This window comes from Poecilia reticulata, linkage group LG4 (assembly GCF_000633615.1).
Source record: "Poecilia reticulata strain Guanapo linkage group LG4, Guppy_female_1.0+MT, whole genome shotgun sequence".
Taxonomy (NCBI): Eukaryota; Metazoa; Chordata; class Actinopteri; order Cyprinodontiformes; family Poeciliidae; genus Poecilia; species Poecilia reticulata.
The window spans coordinates 18,410,445-18,428,786 of NC_024334.1; the positions used below are offsets into that span (position 1 = coordinate 18,410,445).

Here is an 18,342-nt window from a genome sequence, read left to right on the forward strand (position 1 = left end):
ATATAAACATTTATATCTTTAACTTTTAAAGCAATGTCTACATTATTAATAGTTAGAGTGAAAAGTGACGGGTTCGTGTTTCTAAACCCGGTGAAGGTGAAAGCGACACACTGATCACAGATCTTTGCCACCAGGTTGCCTTGATTCTTGACGTCAGGGAGAAAATAAAAGCTTATTTGTGTCAGAGAAATTTTTTTTGTGTGTGTGTGTGTTTAAGCTCTGTCATTATCAAAGATTTTCCTCTTCTCTCACGCTCGTCTGGTACAGAGGATCTAGAAATCCCATCTCTGCTGCTGTTTCTCTGTGTTCTCACTCTGTCTCCGAGTCTCTGTGGTCTCCGTCGCCTCGCCGCTCTGCGTCGTCGTCGTTTTCTTCTTCTTCTCCTTCTGCCTCTCGCGGATGATCTCCACCAGCTTCTGGAACTTCTGGTTGAGCTCGTCCATACCTCCCCCTGCTGCCCGCTCTCCCTCCTTGTCGCCGTCGCTTTCCAGCGAGCTCAGCGACTCGGCCCTGGAGTCGCGACCCTCGAACTCGTAAGTCTGCAGCGAGTCGTAGGGTGGCTGCGACAAGTCCGAGGTGACCCGGTCCAAACGGATGCTGAGGAGTTCTTCCATCCGGAGCGGCTGAGGGTTCGGGGCTTCGGACGTCGCGGCTTTGCAGTTGCCGAGCGACCCCGCCGGTGCGGTTAAAGTCTGCGGGGGCGCGTCTCTGGCCTTCAGCGTTGCCATGTTGAGCAACTGCAACCCGCCGCCGGTCCCGTTGATGCACACCCCTATCCCGCCCGGGTTCAGTGAGCCCACTATGCTGTACGTGTCTAACTTGACGTAGGCGGGGGAGTTCACGCTGCTCATCTGGCTGCTGGTGGAGTAGTTCTGCTCCGACATGGAGGGGATGGAGGAGTCGGTGTCAATGTCGTCTGCCGTGGTGCTGGTGGCGCCGGTGCTGACCTGGGTCTGGGACGACCCTGGTCGGCCATCCTGCTGGTTCGACGAGAAGCTGGCGCGACTTTGGCATGACGACTCGCAGGTCAGGTCTGCTGGGACGTTGGCTGCTGTCGACTCTGGGCCTGTTGGGTTTGGCTGGAGAAGGAAAGGAAAGGCGGGTCAGAGGGAGAAAAAAATACGTCAGCGCATCTCAATAAACTAAATTGTCAATCAGCTGACTCAGTTCAGCAAGTTAAATACACAGGAAGTGAAGATTTAAGCTGGCTGCAGTAACAGGAAGAATGTTTCAAGGAGTCGATGTGAGGCTTTCAAACCTGAGAGGACTGTGTCAATAGTGAAGCATGGTGGTGGCTGCACCATGTTGTGGGGCCGTATTGAAACATACAGCTTTGTCAAACACAAAGGCTTAGGTTTCAAGAGTTTTTGTTTATTTTAGGTCTGCGGATAACGATTACTTTAGTAATCAATTATTTTATCGATTATTGTGGCAATTTACTGTAAAAATAAAGGAAAAGTTATTAATGTTTTAGAGTCCAACATAATCGATTATGCTGGAACATAATCGATTATGTTCCAGGAACTACTCCAGTGGTTGGGGGTCTTCATCTCCAACCTCTGGAGATGACGATTCAAAGAAGACTTTTACATAAGGTCAAGAAAATTTTGGACAACCCTGACCTGAACCCCACACTGTCAAGCACCGTCAAGAACAGGGAGATATTGATAGACACCAGACCCAACAATGCAGACAAACTAAAGGACCTCCTACACCCCAGCAGAATCGCAAGCTGTGTTCCTCCATGACATGCTGCACCGATGCAGTAATCCATGGAAAAGGACAAAGACGAAGTGACACATTTGCTGCACTCTACCAAGCCAACTCATGTCCTGTTGTCATCAATTACCAGTTGAAAATACTTCCAGACTCTGCTGACTTTGCAGTGTAACTCCTCTTGTTTTTAGATTTTGCTTAACATCTTCCAGCTCTGTTTTGTTGCTTGTTGTAACAGCAGGGTGAATCAAAGATTAAATATTCTGGGTGGTGTGATTGGCGAGAGCGGAGGAGGGCGGGGCCGTGTGTGTGCTGTGCACCGCGCTGCACTTGTTACAGTCTAATAAACTTCAGCATCTTAATTCTTTCTTTGTTTGTTGCTTTCTTTACTCAGCAGGGTAAATACTTTCTCCTCTATTTAGACTATGATAAGCTGGTTAACACAACTTATTACTGTGCATTCTTGCTTAGTTTGGTGTGTGCTGTATTGTCGGCTTATTAAAAAAGGCAGAATTATGTATTTGCCAGGCACATAGTACCATTTTATATCACAATCAAGTAACTATGTTAACTTCAGTTATTATGAAACTGCTATATATGAAATTTGACTTTGTAATTTAACGCCTTAAAATTGGGCCTCTGTCTCTTTAAGAAGATCCTACTCTTTCTGAAACTCGTTTTTTCCCAATGTTTCACTGAGCAGCAGCTCGTATAATGAGCTCAGCAGATGCTCAGTTCCACCAGGTGTTTGCTAATTGCTGCTGGCTAGTCTGAAGGAGCCGAGAGGAGGAGTTGTGGGGGAGGGCTGCTCTGTGAGACGGAAGCTTAGAAACTGCAGCTCAGAGGAGAAGCTTCATCGCTGAAGGCGGGGCTAGGTCCAACCAGGCATTTTGCACAGCTGAATGGTTGCCACGGAGATTAAAGGATTTCTAAAACGAGTATAAAAAAAAAAATCAAAGCAATATTCCTGGTACGATTTTGATGAGGGAATAACATTATAACAAGATGTAGTGCTCAAAAAAGTCGATTTTACATAATAATAATAATAATTATAAAAAAGCTGTGTAGCAGCCCGAGCCAATCATCAAGCAGACAATTTTGGCCCAACCTGGTCTGAATTTTGGGTTGGACTCTGGCATTGAACCTAAATTGTAGTACACATGGACATGCGTTACAGTGAGCCCACATTTCTGCCTTCAGAATCCTTTTAATCAATAAACCGTTACACTTGATGATTGTCAGAAACTTTGGAATTCATCAAGATGCACATCTAATTTGATCCCCTCATATTTTGATCTGACAACATCTTTTTGGCCGAGGCATTTGGTTTCCGTTTTTCTTCCCTTCACTTTAGGATTTTTGTTTTCATGCCTCGTATGCGATTTCACCTTTCCCAGTGCACCGACCTCATAATCCGACATTTTCTGTTTGACGGAGACGAATGTGTTGTGACGACGTCGCCCGTCTGATACACACACCCGATCATGCAAGCACATTTTTTAGAGCACTCAAGCTTGAGACGTGAAAGTTAAAATGAAAAATATGTAGCGACAAAAATTTACCATAATATGAAAGAGCTAATTTCACAGACTCTGCATTTCTTATTAAGGGTATAATTTTTTTTAATTATAAATACACACACTACAGTATGCACAAACTATACTGTAAGTAATTGAGTTGGTGCAAAAATCTTATCAGGCTATTTATTCTGTTTTTTGTTTTTATCTATGTGGATTTTATTTGGAATGCACTATAAATAGTTGAAGACACACATAAGAACGATATTGAAGACCTTGTGATTTTTTTTATTTTTATATACTGCTGCCACAAGCCTGTTTTCTCCGTTCGTCTGTCTGTGATTTCACAGCTGAGGCCACCTAATAAAACCTACTTTATTTTCTCACTTCCTCCAACGACAGCCTCAGTTTAACGGCTGGTGAAGTGCTTTTGCCCCGGCTGTTGTTTTTATTGCCACATCAAGCAATAAACAATGCTCCTATATGCAAATGATTGATTATGGCAGCGCCGACATGCAAATACGACTAGAAGACAGGCTCCTGCATTAACGTGAAGCTTCGCCACGCCTGGGGTTCATAAATTTTAATCAGTCCAAAGCCGTCTTTATGCGGCGCTCATTACATTCATGGGAACTCCTGTTAAGAATGTAAAAGAAAAGGCTTAAAATAAATTTTGTCTTATCTTGTGATTTATTGCAAATGGAAGAAAAACGCATTCCTGGTATATTTATTTGAACCCATACTTTGTCCATGCCTCTTTCGCCAACAGGACGGCTCTTCGACTTTCCCCTAAACTATTTCCCAACGTGAGCCTTTATCTGAACCTTTACTTCTCTAAATCAACCAGAGTTCAGACTCCAATCTTATTTTTTATTCATCTCACCCCTCTGGTTTTCCGAATGATTTAGGTCTGAAGGTGGCCATGAAAGAAAGTGGGCTTTTCCTCTGGTGAACCATTTTGGGATCGATTTTGGCCATAATCTTTCGGGTCGCTTTTCTGTTGATGGACCCAGTGACAACCTATTTTCATTTGTCTGACAGAGTCGACCATATTTTATCTAAGTAGTCAGAAAGAGTCTCTGATGCCGTGCACCGCAACAAGACTCCCAGGGAGTTTGGAGAGAGAGGAACAAAACAAACAGGCCCACAACATCACAGAACTTAAAACACTTAAATTCTTATTTATCAATTCAGATTTTTTTTCTTGGGATCCCGAAATCTTTGCACGGAAAAATTATGACCAGCTCCATCAATGTTTCATTCACTGGTTACTGTCAGGAATGGTGGTTGGTAGTGGTGAGGATTGACGCAGAGACCCAGGTTATGGTGAAGATGATGATATGTTTAATAATAATGATGCTCGGAACAGTCCAATACAGGCAGCACGGCGGAGAGACTAGCACACAGCTAAACACCGGTAGCAACTGATAAGCAGGACTGGAAATAGAAGCTTACGCTATACAGGACTTCGCAGTTCTACTGGATAAGCGCACATAGACAGGGACCAAGACTAAGACGTAGACACAGACAAAGATGTAGGCAAAGACAAGGACCTGACGAAGAACACAGACAACAGGTGGGACTAAATACACACAGGGGTAATGAAGGGAACGAGACACACCTGGGAGACAATCAATGGGGAAGACGCAGAGGCGGAGACTCACAGGAAGGAAACTGAACACAAAAAACTCCAAAAATAAACACACAGAAACACGGATCATGACAGTTACATTTGATCTGGCCAAATTTTATACTTCTATAACATCAAATTCGGATAAAGTTAGTGATACATGATCCAATATTAATATCTGTATCAGCTCTAATATTGAAAAAATTATAATTCTAGATCGGGTATTGGTGACAATGTGTCAGATCTATTCAGCGTAATTCTATGTTTGTAGCTCTGAATGACGTCATGATATATGATTATGTATTTTACATTATATTTAAAATTCCTGATTTCCCTTTCTAAACCATTTGAAAGTGAAGTTCAAATGCATTTGTTGCATTTTCTTTTTTTTTTTACGTTTGACCAAAGTAGTCAACCTATTATTTTCAGGTTCAGTTTCTTTATCATTTATTTTACGTAGGCTCTTCTACTCTTAATTGTTCTGACTGAACAAATTAGTTTTTACATGTTTGACCAAACTTGTGAAGCTATTGGTGTTTTCAAGTGTGCTGTACTGGTGCAGAGTTATCTAATACATTTCTAATTAAGTACATTTACAACTGTGTTTTAAAAAAAATTGTTTTAAGTCAACTCAGAACTGTTATTCTGCATCGGATCTGTATCAGTCGATACCAAACCTCAAATATCGGTATCGGAAGTGACAAAAGTGGATCAGTGCGTCCCCAGACTAAATGCTAAAGACCAAAAAACATAGGTCTCTATAACAACAGCAGATATGCATCCAGCTGTATTTAAGTGGTTCTGATATGGGCCAAAAAGTCAGTATTGACCCAACCTTCATGCGACCAAATCACAGGATCGTAATCCTTAGCAAACTCTACATGTTTATATTTATGCTGGGGTTTTTTCGCCATGCCTCTCAAACAACTAGCTGGCATGTATATGGCGTACAGTGGTTGTTATGGCAACTTGGCTTTGTATGTTTCTACCACTCATATCCTCACTGTGTATAAATATGAGTTTCTAGTTAGAAGACCATAGAAACTAATCAAACTAAAACGTAAAGCATAAAAAAATGCTCGAACTACATTTCATAAATCAACTGTGTAATACTAAAATTGAACAACTTCTTAAAATAAATTTTTCTACTCTACTGAATACATGCACTTAAGATTTATATATAGATATATATTCATTGCAGTAAAATACAATTATTTAAAGCCGCAGTTATCTTTGCCAATAACTGTGGGCCACACTATATACCTGACATAAACGATGTGTATTGATTTGATGATAAAGTGTTGCATTTTAAACAGATGCAGCTCACGAGTTTTAAGGCAGGTTCTGTGAAAGGGTTATAAGCACGAAATGTTGGAGCTGCACCAGATTAACTTTTCACTCAGTATAAATCCAGATTAGTTCGTCCCAGAGGGTGGACAGACTTTCACTGTCATAAAATAACTTGAGTGTCAAGAAGGTTGTTGCAGTTTACGGTTATTTACAGGGAAGCTGATTTTTATTTATGTGGGGAATGGCGGTGGGAGGCGGTGCGTCATCAGTAATCAATCTGAGTGAAAAACTTACTTAGTAAAACATTTGCAAAAAGGTTATTAAAAAGGTTATGTTGGGTAAAATCAACTTTTTTTCAACTTTATGTCATGTTATAATGTCAATTCCTTATCAAAAACATACCTGCTGTGTTGCCTTGATTCTCTCGTACATGTTTCAGAAATAGTTTATTCTCCCGTGGCAACCATTCTGGGTGGACCTAGCGCCGCCTTTGAGGACAAAGCTCTTCTTCTGAGCTGCAGTTTCTGAGCGTCTGAGCTTCTACCTCAAAGAGCAGCCCACCCCCATTAGCTCTCTGCTCAGCTCCTTCAGACTAGCCAGCAGCAACTAGCAAACACCTGGTGGACTGATATCTGCTGAGCTCATTACAGGAGCTACTTCTCCAATCAACTCTCCTAAGAACGCTGTTAAAGGTGGAGTTCCAGAAAGAGCAGAGGCCCAATTTCAAGGCATTACATTTTGAAGTCAAATTCCTCTTAAGTCATATTTATTATATATTGCAGTTTTTTTTAACAACTGTGCATCTGCTGAGCTCATTATAGGAGCTACTTCTATGTGCAACACTTCTGAAAACAATGTGTGAAGGTTTTTATTAACTTTTACACTCCCTTGTTTTTCTATTACACTTGGATAAGAAACATTTTATCTGTTTTGCTCAGTACATGTTTCCAACAGGAATGCTATCATTGGCACACCACCTCTGACCTTTTCTTTCTGTCACAAATAACCCACTAATGTTTCAAAGTTCATAAAACTGAGTTGGCATAAACTGCTGTGATTTTTTTTAGAATATAGTTGTATTTATAGAAGTTCGATTTGGTCTAGTCTCTTCTCTGACCTCTGCAACTAATCTAGATCTAAACTACATTAAGATGATAAAACGGTTATCTCCTGCAGGTAAGGTATTAGCTGCTTCTAACCAAGGTCATTATAGTTAGCTAAAACTAACAAAATAACAAAAACTTAAATTGAGGAAACATTTGAACTGAAATTAATGTGGAGAAATTTAAACTAATTGGAACTGTATTGTACATTTATAAAACTATCTAAAACATACTGAAATTATAGACACGATATCCTTCATTTTCTTGTTTATGAATCCATTTATTAGCCTTTTAAACTGTCGTGGAATTGATTTTTTTTCTCCCAATACAAGCTTCTGTCGGCAAATTACAGCACTCCATACTCCTCCTAAGGTGGCCCACAAAATGGCGACAGCAAAAGTTGGGCTTAAATTCCGGAGTCAGCTTGTGGTTCAACAATAATTGAATAAATTTTTTTGAAAATGGTATCTCCTGGTGATTATTCATAACCCAATTGATGTACACATATAATCTCAATACTTTGACCTTTTTGATTTCTACACCAAAGCTTGAAATTACTATGGAAACTACACTAAAACTAAACAATAACTAATAAGAACTAGCAAACACACTCTAAAAACTAACTAAAAATGAGTTAGACTAAGAAAAAGTCACAACCAAATAAAACTAACCTCACTTCAAAAATCCTGAACTATCGCTTTAAATGTTTGACACTGTAAGGTACGCTGACCTTTTAGTAACTTTTCTATGAGTTTACTTTACTTGCTTTTTCTCTCTCACAGGCCTAATAATGTTGGAACTTGTTCAAAGACAAAAAACAAACAAAAAAAACCCCCAAACCATAAACAGCGAGGTGTGAGTAACTGTTTTGCTCCGCAGAGTTTTCTGACCTTGGCCTGCTCCTCCTTCCCTTTGGCGCCAGCCGCGTTCACCACGCCGATCTGGTTCCCGTTTGCGGCCGTGCTCTTTGATAGCATATGCTCCGCTTCGAAGCCACCGAGGCTCGTCTCGGGCGAGCGCAGCAGAGGCTCAAAGGTGCTCCGGCCGGGGACGAGGAGACAATTGGCGCCGTGACCTGCCGTGAAGCCCTGGGTCACCCGACCCAGCTGGAGGCCCGCCTCCAGCGGCCCGAGCGGGTAGTCTCTGAGAACGGGCAGCGTGTGGACGCCGTAGCAGAGGCGCCCATAGAGAGGGGCTGAGCCCGGCCGCTGCTGGGGGCCCAGAGCTGGGCGCGGGTGACGGCTCCAGCTGTACGTCCTGGCTCGGGGCGGATTCTGCTGGGTGTACCATCTGCGTGCCGAAGGAGAGAGAGAGAGAGAGAAAAATCACAGCGATCGAAGAACAACCACGCACGCAAACAGCCGAGAGGCACGGCGGCGCGCGAGCGAGCGACTCACATGTTCCCGCTGTTGTGCATGTGCTGGATCCTGTGCATGCTCTGCAGCGCCGCGATGTCAAAGGCGGCCGTGTCCGCTTCCCCTCCCCCCTCGTCGTCGTAGGATATGATGTTTTCCCTGACATCATCCTCCTCAAAGGGCGAGTGGGAGTCTCGCTTCTGATGGCGCAATGACAGCGAGAGAGCACACACCACTAAAGGGCAAAGAACAGACACATGCCCACATACTCCACTGATGTTCCAGAAGCAAGCCTGACACAACCTCTCAGCGTCTTTTCGAAATACAAGTCACTCAAAAATGAAAAAAAAAAAAAAAAAAACATACTTAGGAGGTTTTCTGTTTCCCAGAAATGTCGCACAAAATCCTCCCCACCCCCAGAACTCACCCAGCAGAGTGGTGACACAGGCCAGCATGGCGAGCAGCGTGACCAAACTGAAGATGAGCGACGGCGAGGCGGACGGCGCGGGCAGGCAGACCACGTGCCTCTCCCACCGCGGGTCCCGCTGCCTGCCCCGGTTCTCCGTCTGCATGCCGCCTTGCAGACATGGGCAAATGGTGACGGTGACGGTGCCAGTGTTGGTCAGCCCCGAGGCCCCGTCACGCAGCACCACCGGCACGTCGAGGGCGAGCGGAGAGGAAGAGAAGCCAGGGAGTGGCTCCAAGGCCGACTGCAGCACCAGGCTGGCTGTCACACCTGATGATGTGACAACACATCAAGCATGTCACTGCACAGCAAAGCACAGAGCGCTCTCTTGTCGCTAATCGACGGGCGTCGAATTTCTGCGTGAAATGTGAAAAGCAGCTGTAGGGTGAAGCGGGGGAGGTGACCTCCAGATTCTCTGATGGAGAGGTTGAGAGCGGAGCTGGACTCAGGAGGGATGCTGAAGTGGACTGGAGAGTCCTGTCCTCCCTGATCCCTGTCGACCGCTCGCAGGACCTGGACGACCTGCAGAGCAAAGAGCCGGAGAATCATTTTAATAGAGCTGAGGGGGATTCCCCAACAGTAGTTTAACAGACCGGCAGAGTGTAATCTGTTGTTTATATGGAGTAAAGTTGAACTTCTGCATGTCTTGTTACAAGTTACAAGCATTAAAGGGAACCTAGGATGCAAAATTCAAATTTTGCACATATTTGTACTTCCATTTGAGTTTCTACTGCTTCTACAACAACCCAAGAACTTAAAAAATAAGTTAATGTTTCTTGGTGTCTGGATGTTTGAAACACCAATAGGTAGGCACTGCCGTCACCTAGCAACCCCAGGGGAGCCCAACCCCGTTACCTAGAGCAACGAGCTCCAGCATGTTTGGCTTGATTACATGTCACAAATGAACAAAAATTTTTTAAAGCTGGACCTCCATTTTCTTTTTTCCAATGTGAGTTTACCACTGTATGCACTGTGTACAATGGCTGCTAGAGTAGACTAGTGTTTTGTTGTTGGCTTATCATTTAGAAACCACTTGCTGCATTCTTGTTTGTGCAAGAGGTTCCACTTCTGCTTTTCAAAGATGTACAGTTGTATAACTGCATCTTTTGTTTTGCGGCCATTTTCATGTGCGAGTGTAAATGGTTTAGTTGAGGGGGCGTTAAAAGTGACAAGAGGCCCTAAAAAACATCAGTCAGAAAGGAACAGGCAGAACCGATTCTCATTATCTAACACTGGTTTTCTGCAAAAAAAACCCAAAACGTAACAAACATGTTTTGTATAGCCCAGACAAACTCATAATCTGTTAAAGGTGTGCTTCCTTTAATGTGCTCTTATTCATCTCCAGCTCAACATTTTGCAGCACCAAATTCTGCTGCAGTTACAGGAGAAGAGTTTGTCTCATCCAACTTCACACAGACATTCTTCTTCTCAAAGTAGCTCAGTCAGACTGGAGAATGTTTCCAGCACACCTTACTGCTGTTGATTTGAGGAGCCGCCATATTGAAACGACAAGTCTTGGACATCGTAACTGGGACTAGCCAGAGTTCCTCCCACTGTTCGGAGTGGGAAGTCCGACTTCCTTGAGTGCTCCAGCTTACTTTTCTGACTGGGAAGTTAAAATGTTTGAGCTTCGACTACAAATGGTACGCACAACAAGTCAGTAAAACTATTGAAGTAAAGCTACTCTTAGTCGATGTTTGGACCCACATCTGCTTAATTTCTATTTCACTCCATAAATATGCAGCTCTTGATGTTGGTCTGTCACACTAAATAACAATAAAAATCCGTCAAAGTGAGAAAATGAAAACCAAAAAAACAAAGCAATGTGGACAAACTGTGAAACAATCCCATAATCATGTCGTTTGATTGCTCACGGATTGACTTCTTCGCAGAAAAAGCCGTTCCAGGAGCTGACAGTCCCCCTTTCTCATCTCCACAGAAAGCTTTTTCTTCAGCACTGCTGATGCAAACCCAACATTTCTGCCTCCGCTTTAAAGTATCTAATTGCATCAGCAGAGTCCAGGAGTGGCTGCATGTTGCACCCGAGTTAGTTCAGTTTCGGAAACTGCAGCGCTAGATAAATGTTTAGCTCTTGTTATTAGTATAATTTATAAAGCCAAGCAGGGAGTGAACGATGTGGAGGCTTTAATTGTGTAGTTAGAAAAAACCAAAACATTAGGAAGTACAGTGGCTGTAGAGACTGAGCGTATAAAACGAAGAGCAGTGTATTATCAGGCCGAGGCTGAACAAGAACAGACCTGACCCGGGGCGCTGGAGTCACATACTGATGTTGCGTACTGCCTGTCCAACTCCGGCGCATTGTCATTCTGGTCCAGTGTCTCTATGGCAACCACAGCCCTCGACACAAGATTTGGGTTGTCTGGAAGGGAGACAAGAGAAGGGGGGGAAATGAACGCTAATGTTCAAGTTATTACAGAAAAATCCACCGTTTGCTCTCCACTGGGTGAAATACGAGTCAGTGTCGCCGTGGCGCTCCAGGTGCCCCGCGGCGGCACAGTCTGTCATACCCCTCTGTGTGGCGATGACTGAGATATTATGCCACTGCTCCTGCTCACGGTCCAACTCTACCACAGCGCTGATGAAGCCCTTGTCGGAGGCGATGCGGAACAAAGCCTCGGGGTCCGACTGCGGATCGATGGAGTACCTAGGATACGGGACAAGGTACAGTCAGGAATCGCAAGTGTAAAGAAGCTAATGAGTGTGTGAGTGGCGTGTGTGTGTGTGCGTGCGTGCCCGTGTGTGTGTGAGCGACGGTGAGTCGACTACCTGATGTTGCTGCTCTGTCCCGTGTCCGGGTCCACGGCGTGGATGCGGCCGACGGCGCAGACGGGGGGGCAGTTCTCAGACACGTCCAGGTGGTAGACAGCCTGGGAGAACCGCGGTGGCTCGTCAGCGTTGAGGATCATCACCCGGACCGTCGCCTGGTCCTTGAAGGGCCCTTTCCGTATGAACCGGGGGTCAACGACCGGGTTCGCCACTTCCACGGAAAACGTATACGAATTGCGCATTTCGTAATCCAGAAGCTGTAAAAAAAATTTTAAAACAAGAAGAAAAAATGAGACGGCAAATTATTTTTTGCTCTGGTTCTGATTCAGCCGAAGACTTCATCATTCATTTACGGAATTTTCCTCCATTCATACTTTTCTTATGCGGCTCGGGTGATTTTTTCTTTCCGTCTAATTAATGACGAGCCTCATCTTCTCCTTCAATCCTTCTTCGATAATCTCACCGAATGTTGTCAAAAGCCCTAAAAGTCAAAATCGTGTTCTTTTAACAGGGCCTCACTTTCAATGAGTGAGCCTCTGACCAGCTGATGTCCAGTTCATCATTATCACTCCCTTCAGGACACCGGTAGGCTAACACTATCAGCAGAAGGTGTTTAAAGTGTTGCTGATGCAATGGTTTGAAAAACTATTCAAACTCCTTCAGCTTTTTCCAGCTTCATCCTTTACAACCACAAACGTCTGTGCATCTTATTGGGATTTTGTGTGTAAACCAACACAAAGTTGTGGGTAAAGAAAATATTACATGCTTTAAAAATATGTACAAAGCTCCTCTGGGTCAATTCTTTATTGAACCATCTTTCACTACCATTGCGCTTGCGAGCTTTTTGGTGTATGTCTCCATCAGCCTCGCACATCTACAGAGAAATTCAGGACATTTCTTCTTTGTGAATGAGCTCAGGCTTCAACCTCAATTTTAAAGTCTTGTCACAAAGAATATAAAAATTTTAAGCCATTTTATAGATCATTACAGAGTTTAAGGCCTGTAAAACAACAGAAATACACACAAAAAAATGGCAAATAAATGAATTGTATGGGCTGGCAACAGAAAGGAGCCAATGGTTAAGACGAACATCGCCCAGCTAACGGGCGATAAAGTTACACTTACCCATGTTGTACGTAAAAGCTAGCTACACTGCAAAAACACAAAACCTTGTTAAGTAATTTTGGCCTTGTCTCCAGTGCAAATATCTTAGTACACTTGAAATAAAGCAAAATTAACCAACATGTGACTTTTCAGCAATATGTAGAAGCTTGTTTCAACTAAATAATTCCCTGATGTTGATTAAAAAGTCCTAGCTCCACTGTCAGATTATTTCACTTATAAAAAGACATTTTTCCCATGTTACAAGTGAAATACTGAAAACAAGCTCCTATATCTTTATGAAAAGTTACTTGTAAGTTACTTTTGTCTTATTTCAAGTGTAATAAGATATTTGCACTTGAAGCTAGGCAAAAGTATTTGGTGTTTTTGCAGTGTAGTTAGCTAGATAAAACTAGCTGGCTACCTAGATAGAGTTGTAAAGCAAGAGCCTCTGTCATTTTTACAGTCTGGTTTGAGTCTTTTCTACTAAACACAGCATTTTGCATGGAGGCTCACAGTTGGACTCATCATCTTCAGATGTCTGTAAAAGAAATTTGTCTCTTGCGGCCACTGTTTTATAAAGACCAGATTTGACGAGCGGATGACCTACAGTTGTCCTGTTGACATATTCCCTCCTGAGCTGTGTATCTCTGCAGCTCCTCCAGAGTCACCACGGGGCCTCTTGCCTGTTTGTCAATTTAGGTGGACTGCCATGTCTGCCATACTATTTTCATTTGCTCACCGCAGAAACGCAAAACTTTACTAAGAATTTTTGCTCTAGTTTCTGTTGCAGATATTCTCAGCTCACTTAGAATGAGACTAAACATTTCAGCAACATGTCTTTACATGTTTTAAGCTAATAATTTCTTAGTATTGGTAAATTATTTGACTTAAGACAAGGAAAAAGGTTTTTCTAAGTCAAATAATTTTCCATTTGAACTAGTACTTAAAAAATCTATAATAAGGAATTATTTACTGGGTTTTATTTTCTAACTTTTTATCTTATCTTTCTGAAAATCTACTAAGTTTGGGGGCTTAATAAAATGTGTGCCACACATTTCTGCTTTGCATGCATAACTTTCTCCATATTTATGCTCTAGTTTGTGTTGGTCTACAACATAATACCACAATAAAACACCCAAAGCTCTGTGGTTACAGCTTGACAAACTGTGGAGAGGTCAGTGGGGTACGAATGACCCTGCCAGGGCACCATAAAAGCTTTTGGTGCCCGTTTTCCCATGATACACCTCAGCTGCTTCTCGCGCATTCAGCGTGCGTGCGTGCGTCCGCGTCGCCGCTCACCTTATTTAGCACGATGACGGCCTCCCTGGCTCTGCCGGTGACGTTGAAAATGTCCGCCTCCTCCGCGTCCAGGATGGTAAACTCCAGTTGTGCATTTTCTCCCAGGTCAGGGTCGGTGGCAGTGAGACGGCCCACCTCCACACCTGGTGCAGCCAGCTCCGACACAGAGAACGACCACGCACCTGCAGCAGAGGAGGGGGCGCAGGGCGGCAGGGGGGAGGAGGAGGTCACAATGAATGGAGCAGTTTGAGAGCTGGCACTGAATGTTCATGAGGACGCTGTCTGGCTCCGTTTGGGCTCAAAACAAAGCTGGCATTACGCTAATGCATGCAGCTGCTCCTCCTGCGCAGATTTCATGATGAAGTTTGGAGCATTGTTCGCTCTCTATCACGGCTCTCGCAGTATATCACAGGTCTGCTTGTGTTGCAGGAGCGATTGGTCGGTGCGACAATGGCAGTAAATCATTCAAGGAATAACATTTTGTCTCGAGGCGATGCTAATGTAGGTAAACAGCACCTTGTTTCTGTGGGAAAAAATGAATTATACAGAGCTGCTGTGGTTGGAGAGGAGGGGAGTAAACATGTTTATGAGGCAGTAATAAAAATTTAGAAAGTATTCACTTTAACCAAAAATAATGAAACAAATTGAAAAAAAGACTGCTATTTGTGATTTTTAATTTAGGTACATATTGTGTATATTAATAAAGTATTTTTGGTTCTTGCAGTAGCTTTTTCAACATACATGAAGCTTGAAGTATCCAAATAAATGTTTTTCATTTCTGATAGATGCTGTTGGTCGACTGTTAACGTTGCTCCTGCACAAAACAGGATTTCTGGACATGAAATTGTTACAAAATTAAACAGATTAATTGTGACGAATCCACTACTGGAATAATCGTCAACTAATTTAGTCAATGATTAATCATTAACTGAAATACGCAGACTCAGAAAAAGGTCAGTACAATAACATATTTGGAGCATTAATTAAGCCAAACTTGTACAAAAAAATACATGAATTTTGCATTTAAGATTAAAAGAAAACTTCTGTGATCTACTCAGATCAAAAAGTGGCAGTTTTAGCTTCACGTGGTTCAAAAATCTGGACAAACAAATCTATTAATCACCGTTTGCCGTCGAGTTATTAATTAGTTAATCCCCCCCAAAAATCTGCAGGTTATATTTATTGTATTGATGTAAAGTCAATGAGCTTTTCAGATACTTGAAGAATATTTTAGCTACAAATAATAAAGCATTTACTAAATAAATGCTAAGTTACTGCATTTTAGGCTAAATTATTTTAGTTTTCTTATTTAAAAAAGGACTTATTATCTAAATATTTTTAAATGTATTTCTTATATTGCACAAAAGAAGCTCTAGTGGTTAAATGAAAACTCTGCAGAATGTGCCGATGTTTGTCACTAGTTTAGTTTAATCGTTAGCTGCAGCCCTGAAGCTAAACGCAACGACAGATTTCAGGTTTGTGCTGAAGTCCACCAGAATGACCTTGAGGAGTTTGATCACCAAGAGTCTGGACAATAAAACCCAACTATGCTGCCTCAACCCTGTTGATTGCTGTTCTAAGCGTTTTATGGTATACAAGACCTAATATATTTCTTTAATTTGTAACAACTGCAAAGAGGTATTCAATAAAAAAACAGAATTAAAGTTTAAGACAATAACAGCTTTGTGATAAAGGGAGTGAGATGTGGAGCTATTACTGTAATTTATTGACAATAAAAAGAAAAACGCCCCGGACAGCGCGGGCTCTGACCCTCTTCGTCTTTTCACTGCGATATCATCAGATGTTGGTTTTTCACAGCTTCACAGGGCCGTTGTGTGGCATGGATGCATAAAAAATGTGTTAATTGTGTCTTAAAGCGAGAAAGCTGGATACATCATGGTGCACAGAGACGCATGGAGCTAACTCTGCAGACTCTGAGCACCATGGGAGTTTTCCCTTTGAGCGTAACGTTCACACATAACACAGAGAACCAGAACGAAACACGGAGAAGCAGCATTCAGCTTCTACCCATCACAAATCTGGAACAAACTTCCAGAAAACTGCAAAACTTTTAAGTTTCTTTAAACTAAAAGCTAAAAACCTGGCTGGTCAGTGTTTGATTCACAATAACTGGAACATTGATCAATGTATCTGATGAATATTTGCTTCATAATTCTGATGTCATTTTTCAAATTGTATTGTTTGCAGCTTGTTTCATAATTGGTATCTGTTGCTGAAATGTGCTGTACAAGTAAATTTCACTTGACCTGAACTAACAGTTCCTGAAAACAGGAGTTTTTCATTTGTTAAAACAATAATCTATATTTCAGTAAAAAAAAAAAAAAAAACCTCCAAGATTGTTTTATTTTGTTTTCCTAATTGGATTGTTTACATTCATACGCCTGAAAGTTTTTAACACTGCGACCACAAACTGACTTGTAAATTTGACTGGGATTTTATGCAACAGATTGAAAATTAAAGGTGGTTTTCAAAATTTATAATGAATGAAGACACTAAAAAGTGTGGCATGTGATTATTTCCTAACAACATAATTAACATGCTAAGCATGTTTGGGTTTGGATTTGGACATAAATAGTATCAGAGCTCTTTAGTTAAATGTCAGAATTCTGAGAAAAAAAACCCGTCTGAATTTAATTTAATTTTTATGTTTTTAATCCTCTTTTGTAGCCTTGTGATGGCCTCAGGTGGGTGGAGGTTTAAAGCAGGAGTAGGAGGAGCGTTAAGTATAAAAGCAGCCAAGAGGCCCATGGTGACTCTGGAGGAGGTGCAGAGATCTCCGGGTTAGGTGAGATTACAGGTGTGCGACGTGTCTGTTGATACGTTTCACAAATCTGGATTTCATGAAGGAGAGAGAAGAGCCATTAGGAAAGTAATAGGAAATTCATTTGCAATTTACCACAAGCCATGATGGAGGGATGTAGCAAAAATTTTAAAAAGCAAGTCTGTAAAAAAACAAAAAACAAACAACTTTTTTTTTGTTTTGTTTTTTTTAAGCGTTTTTGCTTTGGGAAACAACGACCCTAAACATTCGGTGCAGCAATGGAGCGAGTCAACTCAAAGTACATCCAGCGCCGGAAACGGCCAAGTCAAAGTTCAGACATATCTAACCTGGAGTCTTAAACAGACGTTCTCAGATAATCTCCATCCAATCTAACCTCACTTGAGCTCGTTTACTCTTTTGCTGTGCAAAGCTAGAATCACCAAAATTCACCAAAAACGTCTTCTAGCACAAAGCGGCTGTACAGATTATTGACACATGAAGGCTGAGTACAAATGCTTGCCAGAATTACCATTTGTATAACAATAAACAAATTCTCTTCATAATTACACTCTACTTTGTGTCAGGCAATCACTTAAAATCCCAGTAAAACTCACTAAAGCTGTAATGTGACAAAATGTGACGGATTTCAATGGATTTAAATACTTTGCAGGGCTCTTTAAAAGCTATGTTCTATAATTTATGCCAGTTTCTGGTTTCTCCGCAGTATTACTGTATCTGAATTCTTAAATCACTTTAAACATTTGAGCCATTCTGTTTGACTATTATTGTAATGATTTCTGATCTCCGCTCGGCGTGCCGTCTCTTAAAAAGCCCGGAGCTCCTCTGGGATGTCCGTCCTCAAACTCTGAAAAACTTCTGGTTTCAGACCAATTATCTTCAAACATTCAGCATCGTTTCTGTGGTTCTGGTCAGGAAATGGAAACTGAACAGGCTAAGAATAACAGACATGAGGATGATGATGGCTCTGTGTTAACATGGAGATGAATTTAAACTGAAGCTTGAAGTCGTAAGTGTCAAACATCTGCAATGTTTACATTTCTGCGACTGACAATATGTATATACTGTAAAGAAAGCTAAATTCTTTAATTATTAATGGACATTGACATTAAATTAACTTCATAAGGGAAGAACATCAAACAATGAGAGTTAAAACCACTGAATGTCAAAACGTTACGTTTTTAGATAAAGATTAACATTTACCTAAGGAAAAAAGTATGCAAACTAACTTTGTTCTATGTAAAAAAAAAAAAAAAAAAAAAAAAAAAAAACATA

At 41.9% G+C, this 18,342-nt stretch overlaps 1 protein-coding gene across 2 annotated transcripts in view; it reads right to left on the bottom strand.

Moving 5' to 3' along the window:
- Positions 1–199: 199 nt before the first annotated feature.
- Positions 200–18,342, bottom strand: part of cdh24a (cadherin 24, type 2a) — a 42,488-nt gene continuing 24,345 nt past the window's right edge. For both annotated transcript variants that reach the window (XM_008407543.2, XM_008407544.2), the window contains exons 6-14: positions 14,268–14,449; positions 11,865–12,121; positions 11,606–11,742; positions 11,336–11,457; positions 9,482–9,599; positions 9,039–9,347; positions 8,654–8,846; positions 8,147–8,546; positions 200–1,079 (exon numbers count right to left, since the gene is read on the bottom strand). In XM_008407543.2, the coding sequence (XP_008405765.1) occupies positions 273–1,079; positions 8,147–8,546; positions 8,654–8,846; positions 9,039–9,347; positions 9,482–9,599; positions 11,336–11,457; positions 11,606–11,742; positions 11,865–12,121; positions 14,268–14,449 (2,525 nt within the window). In that variant the 3' untranslated portion in view covers positions 200–272. The remainder of the gene's footprint in view (positions 1,080–8,146; positions 8,547–8,653; positions 8,847–9,038; positions 9,348–9,481; positions 9,600–11,335; positions 11,458–11,605; positions 11,743–11,864; positions 12,122–14,267; positions 14,450–18,342) is intronic.